The sequence below is a fragment of the Schistocerca serialis genome, chromosome 1 (assembly GCF_023864345.2).
Source record: "Schistocerca serialis cubense isolate TAMUIC-IGC-003099 chromosome 1, iqSchSeri2.2, whole genome shotgun sequence".
Lineage (NCBI taxonomy): Eukaryota > Metazoa > Arthropoda > Insecta > Orthoptera > Acrididae > Schistocerca > Schistocerca serialis.
This window is the reverse complement of record NC_064638.1, coordinates 120,930,035-120,945,335: the sequence shown is the minus strand read 5'-3', so window position 1 is coordinate 120,945,335 and position 15,301 is coordinate 120,930,035. Positions and strand designations below refer to the sequence as shown.

At 40.1% G+C, this 15,301-nt stretch overlaps 1 protein-coding gene across 7 annotated transcripts in view; it reads left to right on the top strand.

Annotated features, from left to right (window-relative positions):
• LOC126463726 (uncharacterized) overlaps positions 1-15,301 on the top strand; it is a 56,708-nt gene that overhangs the window by 28,551 nt on the left and 12,856 nt on the right. For all 7 annotated transcript variants that reach the window (XM_050096183.1, XM_050096188.1, XM_050096187.1 and 4 more), the window contains one exon: positions 13,037-13,409. In XM_050096183.1, coding sequence (XP_049952140.1) covers positions 13,037-13,409 — 373 coding nt within the window. The remainder of the gene's footprint in view (positions 1-13,036; positions 13,410-15,301) is intronic.

Here is a 15,301-nt window from a genome sequence, read left to right as displayed (position 1 = left end):
TTCATTTCCTCTCCTAAAGACCTATTCCAAAATATGTCACAGTGTGCCATTCACTGAAACACAAGCTAAAGAACATTTGCTTGAAACAGTTTGTAATTTGCATCTGGATAAACAGTTATTTAGGGTGGTCAAGATAAATGGGACACCTTGTATGTGATGACTCAAGATAACCAGCATGACAAAACATAGCAACACTTTCTGGGAAACAGATTGAACAGTTTTACCAAAATATTACAAAGCATTAATTTTATTGTATTTGGACTATAGGAGTGTTGTTTACTGGTCAGTTGCATTGTCCAGCCTAGTTGTATTAGATCTCATCCACCACTGCGGAATACATTTGTCAACTGGAGTTAGCTGCAAAAACTTTGTCACTAGCCTGAAGTTCCACTGATAACCTGTATGTATGACTGTTTTGCTGCCTCCCTTACCCTTGTGCGGTCCCTTGGCTCACTCGGTCATCCTAACAGCAGCAATGGTGTGTTCCCTGACATGTAAGCAGCAATGGTGTGTTCCCTGACATGTAGTAAAGATGGAAGGTATAGTACCAGGGTGAACAGGACTTTACAGTTAACTTGGTACAACACAAAATCAAATAGGGTTAATTCAAGAGTAGGCATAACAATTAAGAAGAAAGTAGGAATTTGGGTAAGCTATCCAGAATAGTACAGTGAATGCATTATCATAGACCAGACAGTCATGAAGCCAGTAGCTTCCATAATAGTAAAAGTTTATATGCCACCTAGCTTTGCAAATGATGAAGAAATTGGAAGCATGTATGACAAGATAAAGGAAGTTATTCGTGTAGATAAGGAAGATGACAATTTAACTGTGATAGGCGACTGGAATAGGAAAAGGAAGTAAATTAAAAAAGTAAGAGAACATGGACAGGCTGAGGGAAATGTAAGAGGAAGCTGTGTGATAGAATTCTGCACAGTGCTTAATTTAATCATTGCTGATACTTGGTTTAATAACAGTGACAGAAGTTTGTATGTGTGCAAGAGTCCTGTGGCACTGCAGGGTCAGATTGATCATATAGTGGTATGACATGTTTCAGAATAACCAAATTTTAAACTGTAAGGCATTTTCTTCCAGGGGCATATGTAGACTTTCGCGACAATTTATGAACTGCACATCGAAAGTGAAGAAATTGCAGCAAAGTGGAAAATTAAGGAGTTACGAACTGCATAAATTGAAGAAACTAGGTGTTGATAGCTTCAGAGGGAGCCAAAGGCAATGTTGAACCGAAATAGGAAAAGCAGACAAAGAAACTGGATGACTTACTTTGGGAGATGAAATGGGGAAGAGCAGCATAGGTTCACAAAGGTAAAAAAGAAAGGGTCTAGTAGAATTCCCTAGAGAACACAGTAGATATTTAATTTGACAAAAGGCAAAAATATAAAAATGTACCACATGAAGCAGATGAAATGGAATACAAACCTGTAAAAAAAAAAAATAAAAAATAAAAAAAATAAAAAAAAATTTACAGAAAGTGCAAAATTGCTAAGTGGGAATTGCTAGAGAATAAATGTAAACCAGTAGAACCATGTTTAATTAGGGGAAAGATAGATGCTGCCCATAGGAAAGTTAAAGAGACATCCAGAGAAACGAAGATCAGCTCTATGAATATAGAGTTCAGATTGCAAGCCAGGACTAAGCAAAGAAGGGAAAGGGGGGGGGGGGGGGGGAGGCACTGCAGTCTCATGGCAGTTGCCAACTTTTAAAAGTGTAGCAGTATAGTGTGATATTATTAGTACACAAAAACAACTGGAATAACTATTGATGGGGAATGATTGAGTAGAGTGGAGAGTTTGAAGTACCTAGGAAGCTTGATACAGGAAGATGGAAAAAAGGACAGAGAAATAAACAAGTGGGGGAGAAAAACAAGAAAAACAGAAGCATTTCGGAAGAAGTGTCAGAAGCCTGATATAGAGCAACGACGTACCCCAAATCAGTAAAAAGGTTATATACTGGTCGTACTATGACCCTATCCTGACGTATGCATCCGAAACCTGGGTTATGAAAGGAAGAGAGAAAAGCAAAGTACAAGCTAGTGAGATGATATTTGTGAGGAACAGTATTGGAGTGACAAAGATACAGGTTAAGAAACGAGAGGATCAGAGAGTTAATGAAGATGGAACCATTACAAGAGGTGATGGAGAAGTTAAGGCTGAGATTGTATGGGCATGTTAAGTGAATGGAGGAGAAGAGGATACTCAGGAGGATACACGAGATGAAACCGGAAGGAAAGAGATCAAGAGTAAGACTGAGAGACAGATGGCTGAAAGGAGTGGAGGAACGCATCTAGAAGAAAGGAGAAGACTGGATTGAGGTGAAGAGGGAGAGATGATGGCAAGACAGAAGACGATGGAGAGGCTTATGTTCCAAACAGACCCAGCCAGAGGCTGAAAACTGTCAAAGATAAAGATGATGATGATGATGATGATGATGATGATGATGATGATGATGATGATGATGACCACCACATTTCTCCCCCATAACTCCTTGCCGTTGTTGTAAACTGGTCATGCCAGAGATGATGCTTGGGGGGGGGGGGGGGGGGGGGGAGTGAGGTCTGAGTGCATGTGCCACTGAAGAGGCAAGAGCTGGAACTTCAGCACATGAGAAGCTGTTGCCCAGATCATGACATTCATCTTGCAAATGGCTGGAAACATCAGCTGAAAGACCAGCCTTAGGGTTGCACACCATTGCCCAGGGGCAGATCATCATCTTCTATCAGCAGAGGCACAGCAGTAACTGGAGGGTTTAAGGCAGCCCACTGGCAGTGCGAGAGGGACCCAACTCCTGTGACTGGGGTGACTGGCACTGCTGCCGCTTCAGTGTTCATTTTCTCTCTGTGTGCACAGGCAGTTCAGGAGCCAAAGGGATGTTATTGTGCCTGCATCAAACTGGCAAATTACTTAGGTCAGTGACTCAGTTGTGGTACTACTCGCAGTTAGTTTGCGTGTTTTTATATTAGAAGACACCACCAACAAACAACATTCCTGATGTATAACTGCAGTTGTTGTTAAAATTGATTTTTTGTAGATTATTTTTACTTTTGTGAAAGTGCAAGGCTAAGGAGATTCTTGCAATTCTGTTAAGCGAGGATCGAAAAAATTTTTACTGAACTCAGTTTACTCAAATATGATTCAATATTGGAAATATTGATTACTTTTATTGTTTCAATGGAAGAACCACTAATCAAGAGAAATCTCCTACATTTACATTTATTTTTTATTTGTCAAAATTACAGAATATTAAGATGTATTACAACCCTGGGCCGTTATCATTTAGGATGACAACACTGACCTCAGCACCAATGTTCCCCTATAAAATTTTAATAAAGAAGTTAATTTGACCACTTCATGAATATAGAAGATGGTACTGATAAACATTGACAACTCTTTTAAGTAATATTTGATTATATTTAGGCTAAGTATTACATGAAACTTGCACGTTTTTGGGCCTTGCCACAAAATGGCTTCTTACACTATGAAGAAACAAAAGGGAAGAGCAAGTGATCTGAAAAAAACGAAAAAAAAACAGAGATGGGAATTACATTTGCAGATTGTATTAATTTTTGCAGTGTCTTTATTTTCCTGAGGTAATGTTCACGATTAGTTAAGATGTCAGTTTTGGTATATTTGCGAAGTTATTCAATATCATTTTTATCACATTATGTGGTGTACCACCACAGTGTGAAGGGTCTTCCAGTGATTTGCCGTTGCATGGGTTATAACCCTACCACTACTATTGTAATTTAGTATGCTTTTACGTAAATAACAGAAACCCTTCGTCTATGTTGCCACGTATAATCCTCTTACTAAAATTTAGTTTAGCTTCCAAATAAAGTACCCTACAAGATCATAGTCCAGCTTATAGGAAAAGATAGTCAATAGAGTTACCCTTTTTACAGGCTTGGACCGTATGTTGTGTCTAATTGTTAAGTAAATCGGACTATTCAATTCTTTTCCTAAGATCTTACCCAGCGGTTAGATAGAAATGAAGAATGAATAATATTATAGTGAAGCTAGAACAACTCAGTTCAAAGTCCATTTAGTGGTTTAAAACATGTACTAATGGTCGCTAGCTTATCCGGGCAGTGAAACAGTGAGGTATTGGAAAAGCAGAAGTATGAATTTGGCCTATCTTGCTGCTGTTTAATTTGGTTCTTCAAATAAATTTTAGTCCATGTAAACAATGTTGGACTACACCCTTATACAATATGTTTTTAAAAGAGGAAAAAGCCCAGTAGATAACTTCAAGGAAGCTAAAAAAATTTGGCCAGGTGGACCTTAGAAAATAACTTTCCATAATCAACAAACTTAAACACTAAAATACTTAGATACTAAAGCGCACACTTTTTATACTGAACATTTCACTTCAAGGAAACCTCTTTCTTGCTGGAATTTACTTTCAAAAGCTATTATTCTTTGAACTAACTCTGTATACTCATTTAACATATTCTAGTAACTTGCCTACACTCTGATTGAATTTTACATAAACAGACTTTTACTATAACACTTTGCAGTAGTTAAGAAAACAAAAAAAAAATTAAATGGTGCCTCTTCATATTAAGTTGGCCCTTCATAAATCTGTAAAGCAGGATACTCAGGTTAATCACACACCAGGAAGGAACCCTATAGAGGTGTATGATTAGGATGAAATAACAGGGTGAACCAGTTCCTTTAAAGTTAAAGAATGGTCATTAAAACACAGTTTAAATTAATGGTTCACGCTGTACAAAAGAAAAAACAAAAAAATCTTATCCAGTGGCTTTAGGTTTGGGTATGGCAACCAATTATGACAGCTACACTACCCACAGTATGGCCTGCAAGTATCTTGCTGTATGGGCTCAACTTCTCTTCTTGGGGGGTCATTCAATTTTACATACTTTAGCCCAACACCTTGCAGGTATGCCATAGAAGCCATTTGCAGTCTTCATCTGAGGCCATTTTGTGCAAATTTGCAGGCAAAGCTGCTTCTGCTCCACAAAGGTGTGGGCTCAATCATTGCTGCCTACACGCTGTGTGACTTACTTCCAGCACTTGCTCTATGTAGCACACCAGTTCGCCCTTGCCTCCTTTTCCACTCACCAGAGCGACTTTCATTTCAAACAAAAGCACACTGGCTTTTACATAATACCTGTTTCTTACATTGTTCCTAAGCGTGTCCATTTCTTAAATTGTCTAATTTACATTAACATGAACAATTTATACACACAAATATTTTAAATACAAAAGTCATCAGAAAATTATTTAATATACTAAACAATGTACACAGTATTTTACATACATTAATCACATACAATGCAAAAAACTTCAAACTCCAGTATAGCACACTTTACTTTACATCTACAGAAAATATAGTGCCAAGATGTGGAAATTTTAAAGCAAAAAAGTTATAAAAATTTTAATGAACCATAAACAAATAATGTTATAGGCTGAGAACAGTAGGAAGGTAGAAAGAACTCTAAAGCTTGTTCCGATGTATGGGAGGTGTAGAACTTGGTCATGTGTTATTTGAAAATTCTGACGAAATGTTCCATTTCACCATTGGTTTGGGGGTGGAACAATGTACTCATGACATGCTTGATGCTCTTGGCATCACAAAACTGCTGAAATTCTGCCGATCTGAACTGTGGTCCATTCTCCGAAACCAACTCTTCTGGTAACCTTAGATGCAAAAGATTGATGTCAGGGTCTTGATGGTGCTAGCTGTCATGGAGGAGTGCATGGCCACCAAGAACAAAACTTGCCGAAGGCATTTACTACAATAAGCCAATGAGAGTTCCAGCAGGGACCCTCAGAGTCTATATGGAATCATTGCCAAGGGCACAGAGTGTGGGCCAGTTGAAAAATTTTTGCGGTGGAGCAGCCTGATGTTGAACATAGTGAGGTTAATTGTTCTATTTGAGTATCCTTGCTGACTCGTGTGCAGTGCTTAGTGCATACGATTCCCCAATGGTGAAGAATTTCTTTCTAAAGCAAACTTAGCACAACAACGCAGGACTGGTCATTGTTTGTATGTGAGAGGATGATACTCCACTGGGATGATAAGCTGTGCCAAAGCGTAAAATAAGTGTATAATTGGATTGCTGATTTGGTTAATTGAGTGTGACCAACCAGTGCAGAGGCACTGCAACAGAATGTTGAGACTGGGTTTCACAGTCCTGGCTGAGGAATCCATCAGTGGTGGATGGGAAAACCATAAAGGGTTCCATTGTCTTGGACAGAAGTGTGAAAACAAGAATCTTCTGTGGTGTTGAAAGCCAAATCAGTGCTAACTGGTAAGAGAAAAAGTGTCAGCATTTGAATGCTTAGCCGTTGGCCTGAACACGGTTTCATACTGGTAGTTGGAGAGAAACAGGGACCAACGCTGCAACATTTGCACCATGTATAGAGGACTAGCTTTGAAGGGCTGAACAATAAGGTAAGAGGCTTGTGATCAACATAAAATAGAATTCTCAGCCTAAAACTGTTGGTGGAATTTAGTCATCCTATATGTGACAGCAACAGCTACCTTCTCAGTTTGCAAATAGTTGCATTGTGCTTTAAGAGTTTGCATGTGAAGGCAGTTGGCCTCCAGTGATGACACTCGGTACAAGAGAACAGCACCCATCCTACAAAGAATGCATCAACCGCCAGTACAATTTGCTTGATGGGATCAAAATGAACCATACAGAGATTGCTCAGTCAGGTGTCATTCAGTTTCTGAAATCCAAGTTGATACTCGAAAGACCATTCAAATAGAATGTTCTTTCATCAAAGACAATGCAGTGGAGCTGCAGTGTGCACAGCAGGTGAAATGAACTGAATGTAATAAGTGAGTTTACCCAATACAGCTGGCAGTTCACTGACAGAGAAGCTGGGAGGTCCCAGATGGCAGTATAGTAAGTATGACAGCATGTGATGGATACCCTGAATGTTGATAATGTGTCCTAAATTTTCAACCGTCGTCTGGAAGAAGGAACGTTTGTCTTTATTACATTTTCACCCAGCATCTGAATGCGCTTGAAACAATTTCCTGAGATGGGAAAGATGTTTATCACGAGTATGACCCGAAAGTACTTTGTCGTCCAAATAATTTGAAAATAAGGAACTGTAGCAGTCAGCTCTGATAAGTACTGTTGAAAAATTGCAGCTGCAAACACACTATCTAAGGGCAATCGTAAGAACTTAAATAACCCCATGTCAGTGTCAAAAACTCGTTGAGACTGTTTATCTGAGGGAAGCTGGAAATAATCATGTGAAGATAATCTTGGAAAAGAACTGAACTACATCAAACTTGGCCACAAGTTCCTCAGGTAGCGGGGAAAGGAAAAGTTGGTCACAGTCTGTGAATTTATCACTGCCTTGAAGACTGCACATAAGCATAAGTTACCTGAAGGTTCTTTACCACCACCAATGGGGATGCCCACTGACTGGCTGCTACAGGGGAAATAGCGCTATTGTCCTGCCAAGATAAGAGTTTCTGTGTTACTGGGTCTCTGGTAGTGAAGGGCAGGCTGTGATCGGCAAAACTGTGATTGTGCCTTGTCCTTCATGGTAATATGAGCCTAAAAATTATTAGCTTTTAGACCATCTTGAAAAAGTCACAGAATTCGTCACAAAGTTCAGCTAACCTGTCAGAAGGCACAGAGGAGTTCAGAGAGAAAATATTGCCTTGAATGTACAGACCAAACAGATCAAGAGTCAGTGCCGGTATCATTTCCACATGAGCACAAAATTGGGAACGAGTGTGTTTCACAATACGAAACGTGGCAGGTATGCCGTAAATACCTAGTAAAGAAATGTCTGTTGTAAGCAGAAAGAGTTGTCTGTGCCTAACAGTTTGTATGTGCTTCTATTCAGAAGACTCGTGGACACTCATATCCAGTTGCATATAAATTTTGCATTTGATAGTCTGCAAAGTGCAAACAATTTGCTAGCCTGACAGTGGATGGAAGTAGGCTGACTACTTTGCGTTTGTGCAGACAGGCAGATTGAATGTGGTCATGCTTGCCACTATAACAACACTTAGTGTCACAGCAGGGGCACGTCTGTTGCTTGTGTGCAGTGAAACACTGAGGGCAGGACTTAAATCATCTAGCCTACTACCTAGCACACAGGTTTTGTTTATGATACAGCCCTTGCTGAGACTTTGTGTGCTATGGGGCTTGAGCAAAGGGCACAACCCGTTTACCATTACTCTGAACTGCACCAATAGGAGTGGAATCAGTCTACTGCTGCACTATCATAAGAGTCCCAATTCCACTAATTCCAAAACCTGTTGCCAGCAAGGATGAGAGTATTTGGTGCCAGCAAGGATGAGGGTACTTATGAATCTGTTCATATATCTATGGATCAGACACATTTCGAGTAGGGCATCCCTGATCATAATGTCCACATTCAAACTTGAATTGCAATGACGTGTAAGTCCTTGCAGTTCAGACACCCATTGCTTGTGTGCCTGATTAGGTTTACTACACAAATTAAAGAATTTGTAATGCAGCTACCACATTAATCTGTGCAGCTGCCACATTAATCTGTTAATCAGAGTACTTGTCTAGTGCAACAATTAGTTCACTGTAAGGAACACTTTGAGAGTGGGTGGTGGGAAGGGAATTTGCAGAGTAACTGGTAAATGGACAATTTGGTTCTACACTCAGTGTGATGTGCCATGAAGAGAGAGTTGAGTTGTGTGCGATAATTGAATCATTCCTCTTGTTGAGAACCAATGCACAGAATGGCAGTACAGGGGCTGCTTGCTGTGGTGGTGCTGGGGGCAGTGTCTCTGTTTGCTTGTGCAGCGAGCAGTCTGGTCATCGTTTCCATGAGTTGTTGTATTTGCTGTGCCTGAAAGTTCTTGCGGGGTCTGGCCATGATCTAAACACACACACACACACACACACACACACACACACACACACACCACACACACACACACATTATACTTGAAGAGAAATAGTGCAACCTTTAAGCTAAGATGAAAGAAAGTATAAATTAGGGTCACTAGAAATATCAGCTTCTGAAAAGTGCGAAAATACAGTATTGCAGGGTAAATGTTCTGTGTTCAGTGTTGCAGGCGGCTAATGGCCACGATTCTGTAAGAAAACTCGCACAGCTGTTACAGAAACAAAGTAATAAAATGCACATGTAGTGTTGGATAAACTTCCTTATTTGATTTTCAATGCAAGTCCATTGCAATATCCAATATGAGTGTGAGGTAGGAAGAGTATGATATCCACTTGGGACTTTTGGGACTTTTGGTTACATCAGAGATAAGTTATGATTCCTGAGAACTGTTGGGACAAATGAGGCAATACAGACCCTCCAACGTATCTCAGAAGATATGTTAACAAAAGGCAAACCTGCATTAATAGTATGTGGAGATTTAAAGGATGATTTGACAGTTGTAATGTGTCTACCCTCTTTAAAATTTTGAAGGTATCAGGTATAAAATACAGGTAACAAAAGTTTACTTACAACTTGTGCAAAAACCAGACTGCAGTTATGAGTTGGATATGAAAGGGAAGCAGTGGTTGAGAAGAGGAGGAGATAGGGTTGTAGCCGATCCCTAATGTTGTTAAATTTGTACATTGAAGAAGCAATAAAGAATACCAAGCAGAAAATGGCAAAGGGAATTGTTGCCAGAAAGAAGAAATAAAAGCTTTCAGGTTTGCTGAAGATACTGTAGTTCCATCAGATACAGCAAAGGATTTTGAAGAGCAGTTGGCCAGAATGGACATTGTCTTAAGAATGGATTGTAATATGAACATCAACAAAAGTAGAAGAAGATAAATTTATATCATTGAATTAAATCTGGAGTGCTGAGGGAATTAGGTTAGGAAATGAGGCACTAAAAATATGGGTTTTCCTATTTTGGCCACAATATAACCAATGATTCTTAACCAGTGATTCGTCTTCTTCTTCTTCTTCTTCTTCTTATTCTTCTTCTTCTTCTTCTATACACTTATAAATTGAATTCCCTCCACATTTGTGTCTGTATGTTTGTGCTAATCTCTGGAATGATTGTAGGGATCTTGATACAGTTTTCACTACTCAGTGGATTGACTTACCAGGAAGGTTTGTGTATATAAATTATAAATATTTCATATAAATTGAGTGAATTGTAACGAATGAAGTCCCTGACAGTGTGAGAACAGTGACATTGAGGTCAAGCAGTAAATGGCAACTCTCCTTGGAATCGCCCACATATATTATTGCATGGCATGGGGTACTTTGTACCAATGCTACACACCAGAGGGCACTCTGCACCAGCATCGCTTTGGCAAGTACAAGAAAGCTCACACAGGAGCTTGCAGCTTCCATCATTGCCATGAGATGTCATTCTAAATGCCAATTAAATATGGAATAGGTAACATTTGTGCCTCACAAGAAGTTTCTGAGCATGAACTACCAATATTGTTTGTTGTATGAAAGTTATGATATTGTGGTACCTAACATTGTTCACTGACTTTAAATCATAACATGATGCAGAGCCCCATAATCAATATTACCATTATGGCAGACAAGTCGCCTTGCCGTAGACGCTTAGTGCTGCACAAATCTGGGGCATGTCACTAATCTGATACAAATTTAAGTGTTAGACACATGTTGGTGTTTTTTCTTTGGTAGTGATAGTCTGGAGTGTAGCCTTGTACGGAAGTGAAACTTGGACAATAGACAAGTCAGACAAGAAGAAGGTAGCTTTGAATTTGTAGTGGAAGTAAGGGTGAGAGGGCAAAAAATGTAGATGGAGTCCAAGGCAAGAATACGGAGTCCAAGGCAAGAATACAGTAAGCATGTTCAATGGATGCAGGTTGTGGTACTTGTGCAGAGATGAAGATATTTGCACAGGATTGACTAGTATGGAGAACTTCACCAAACATATCTTCAGAGTTAAGATCATAACAACAATATTAGTGGAGATTCTGTGCACTGAAAGACAGCAAGTGCTACCACATAAAATCAGTATTATTTACAGTGTTTAGATTGAAACTTCCTGTTCAGATTTTTTCTCCTGCCAAGTCTCAAGTATCTCTTGAGCCTCTCTGTACATGTCCCATCCCCCCCCCCCCCCCCTCCAATCTCTAATCACCCCCATCTCTTTCCTGGGTTCTGATTCTACTCTGTGATAGCCTTGTACTGTCTGACCAAATTTACCCCATCATTAATTGCCCCCCCCCCCCCCACACACACACACACACACAGGGGGTGGGGGGGGGGGGGGGACTTAAATTGGTTGCTGCAGCTGACCAACTTGGTGCTAAATTGTTTCTCATGTAAAATATTTGTCTACAAAATGAGCCCCGGGTAGTTGAATACTGTCCCATTAAAGGATAAAATCATGACATACTGCTCAAGCAGAAACTTTTGAGGAGACATTGTTGTCTTCCTAGATGCTGAGTTTCACTAAAGTGATTAAAATACAGCAGAATACAAGAGCTTGTTCCAAAGATCACTGTGGCTTTTAATATTTCCTGCTGCAGTGGGCACTTACTGAAAATTATGCAACTGTCCATGTGTTGCCTTGGCAGGGACGTCTTCTGTCCCATTATCCTGTTTTAATCACTTCATTGAAACTCCACATTTATATTTTGATGGCAAAAAAGGGAGGAACATATGACGACACAGCAACTTCTATTTTGGAAAGTACCCCTATGTACGGGGTGTCCAATTAGTATGTTTCCTTATTTTATAAGAACATAGACACAGTTGTCATGTTAAAATAATTTTAACATTTTACAATGTTCTGTTAATTTTCTACATAGGTGCCATGTTTTTTCAAACCTTTTCGATAATGCGAGACAAGTTCTGTTCCAACCAGTGTTATACCTGTGCTTGTGTTGAGGAATCTGTGAGGTGTTGTCAAAAGAAGATGACTTCAATTTTTGCCTCACAAAGTTCTCTTCATTCATCACATTCAGCTTGAATGACCCAGATGGAGCTCAGAAGATAAACACTGGAAAATGTTCCCATATACTCTGTATTCCCCTGACCTTTTCAGATGTTCCAGTTCAAAGGGCATATGTGAGGTAAGGCCTTAACATCAATGGTGAACTGGTTACGAGCACAAGACCTGGCCTGGTGCAGTATTGGTTTGGAAAAATGTGTTGGTTTACCAAACCTGCATGGAAAAAACATGGCAGCTAAGTAAAAAAGTAACAGAAGCCATGTGCAATATCAATAAAATTATTTCAACCTGATAAATTGTGTGTAATGTTTTTTACAAAATAGGGAAGTGCCCCCCCCCCCCCCCCCCAATACATGCTGCATGTGTTAACACATATTGTTCATGGTGATGTTAAGCTTTTTCCCAAATAGTACCATATTTATGACTCATGTGAATCTACTGGTCACAATACTTTGCTACATGGCATTCTTTCTTTAGCGACATGTTTCTGTAGTGCTTGGAGTCATTGATCTTCAAACACTGATTGTACACAAATTCAAAGTTTCTAAGGTAAGTGATAATGGTGAGTGATAGAACGGACCCATCTCATTATTTCCAAAACATTTTTATTTGTATTTAGACTTTTGAACAGGGGTACCTCTCAACTTGGTAAACTTTAACTGATCACCTTCCATTTGACAACGAACCTCCATTGCAGTGCATTAAGTAAATGACATCTTTGTGTCGTTCGACCAAGTGAGTATTTATTCCATGTGTCTGCCTTGACAACGCCAAATACAATCCTACTCTCAACTTCACAGATGGCTGCTGTGCATGTATATTGTTGGCAAATGACAGTGACTAGATTATGTGGGCTAGTGTTCCTCTACTCCGATATCGACATAAACAACTTTCGTATTAGCTGTTTTCCTAATTTATTGCTGTTTGTGATTCCCTGTGGTTTCTAAAAGTCTATCCTTTTGGATGGCCCATTTAATTGGCATTCACAGATATTAGTTTGGTAGCTTGACTCAATAGAAACTCAAGATGATTGTACAATTTGGTTCTAGTTGCCCCTTTTAGAGTATGCAGTAGTGTAACATAAATTAATTTTGCAAAACATTTACCACAGATATCAATTTGCTTGTTCTCGCAGTTAGAAGGACCTGGGCCACCGCCAGCAGTTATCACACCCGGGGGGAAATGCTTTGTGTGCAGCAAAGCCGCTGGATCAACAGGATCGCCCCTCACAGCTGTTACAAACACTACAAAAATCCAACTCCACCAAAAACTTGGTAGAGTTGTAGGAGCAGAGCTGGATCTCATTGTTGATGAAGATGGAGTACTTTGCCATGGCTGCTGTCGTCTGCTGAACTACATGGATCGAATTGAAGTGGAGCATAGTATGCTCACAAAATCAATTCTGAATTGTATGCGACGGACGTTTGGTTTTGGTTACGTGCAAGGTGATAACCGTATGCCAGAAGCTGTTCTCGCCAGTATAGAAGATCGCAGCAAAAACTCCATAAGTGAGTCACAGTATTTGGTTTTTTTGTGTATATGGTCAGTTTGTTTAATATTGCTTGCTAGCAGGAAGTGTTGAAACTAATTTTCAAGGATTTCAGCATAAAATGGCGAAAAGGGGGAGAACCATGCAATTATTCTAGTTGAGTGAGTTGTTTATTTTCTTTCAGGTTTTGTTTGGCGAATCTAGATTCCAGCTAGTGCCTAGGCACTGTCAGTGCTCTGTTTCATAGACTGTCTTGAATGAACTGTGACAGAAGTCTGAACAACAGGGGACTATAAAGTACTGATAGTGGCTAGGCACTAGCTGAAATCTAGATTTGCTTAATAAAACCTGAAAGAAAAGGGTGCCATTGCTGTGCTGTGAAAGTCGTATCACTGTCCTTGATTGCACCCACATTCCTAATGAAAGGTAACTTCCTATTATATGTTATATAAACATTACAAAATATGGAAAGGACTGCTGCTAATCACATAGACAGTGTTGAGCCACAGAAAGGCATACTAGAAATATTTAACCTTTTGGACAAAGTCCTTCCTCAGAAGCACAGTCACACAACTTGCGCACGCACACACATGGCTCCTGTCTCCAGGAGCTAAGGCCTGACTGTGGCTGTATCAGATGTGAGCAGCAACCTGCTGGGTTGGGTGTGGACGGCGACATGCCTCCACCCAGATTGGTGCCCACATCAGACCCAGTCGGGCCTTCGTAAGTGCTCCTCAGTGGTGAGTAGCAATCTATCCTTTCCATATTGTTGTTATTACAACCTGAACTTTCTATTGCTTTTATACACTGCACAACAAAATTAAAGAATCACTTTTTTGCACCCTGCCATTTTCGACCATAGCAACACAGAAATTCTAAATTTGGCTCAGGGACACCTACAACCTTCCTCTGCAATGGTGTAGAAGAGTGGCCCCCTGGACATCACCCCTCAGGCTTAGCGATGCTTAAAGAGCCGTGGTATTGACATGTTAAAAAAAAGAAAAAAAGCCCAGACCTCATAAGTTCCTGTGAGATGTAAGGTGGGTTAATTGACATATTGGCACCACATTTCACCAAAATTCTGCCCAGTGTATCCGTAGGCATGTAACACTATGGGAAGTTCATCTCGCAACCCTTTACCTACATTCCATCCATTCCCTTGATGCCTGTGCAATGGAGATCGGAACCACGGCACGCAGTGTTGAAATCTTGTGAATTTTCTAATGGGTGGCCGACGAAAACATTTTGTAGACATTGCTGTTCAGAATTAACACAAAAGGGCCTCAGGAGGTGTCATAAAGGGTGTGACTGACATTACCCCCTTCCCTATGGATGTTAATTTTCACACATTTCACAAAGGGAAATGACAGTTTGTAACATAATGTGCAACAGGATTATGTTCTTGAGAAACTTTCGACACTCCTGGCACTCCCTGGATGATTCATTCCTCCTCTAAGGACAGTGTGGAGACTACAACCCCATTTAACATGACCCCATCCCTTTGGAATGAGGTGTGACTGTACTTTTTGCTCTGGTGTATAGATTGGAACCACTAGGGACCATTCAACAAAATTTGAACATGGTTGGAAGGAGGAAAGTGTATCTGTTTTTTCATCCCTCCTTTTTTTACACCCTCTTGAACCATGTGCACAGGAGGGTGCGATATTGGCATGCAGGTGAATAAAATGACAAAATAGCAAGAGGTCCCTGTAAGACCCCTTCCCCTTCAGTAACACTCTTGGTACCACCTGCGCACCTTCGCTGGGCACTTCAAAAACGCAAACTGTCATTTTTGGTCACGAAATATGTGAAAATGAATGAGCCAGGAGACTGGATGGTTTCAGTCACACTCTTGTGACACCTCTTAAGGTCTTGTTTAGATTCTGAGCAACAGTATTTCTGAAGTGTTTC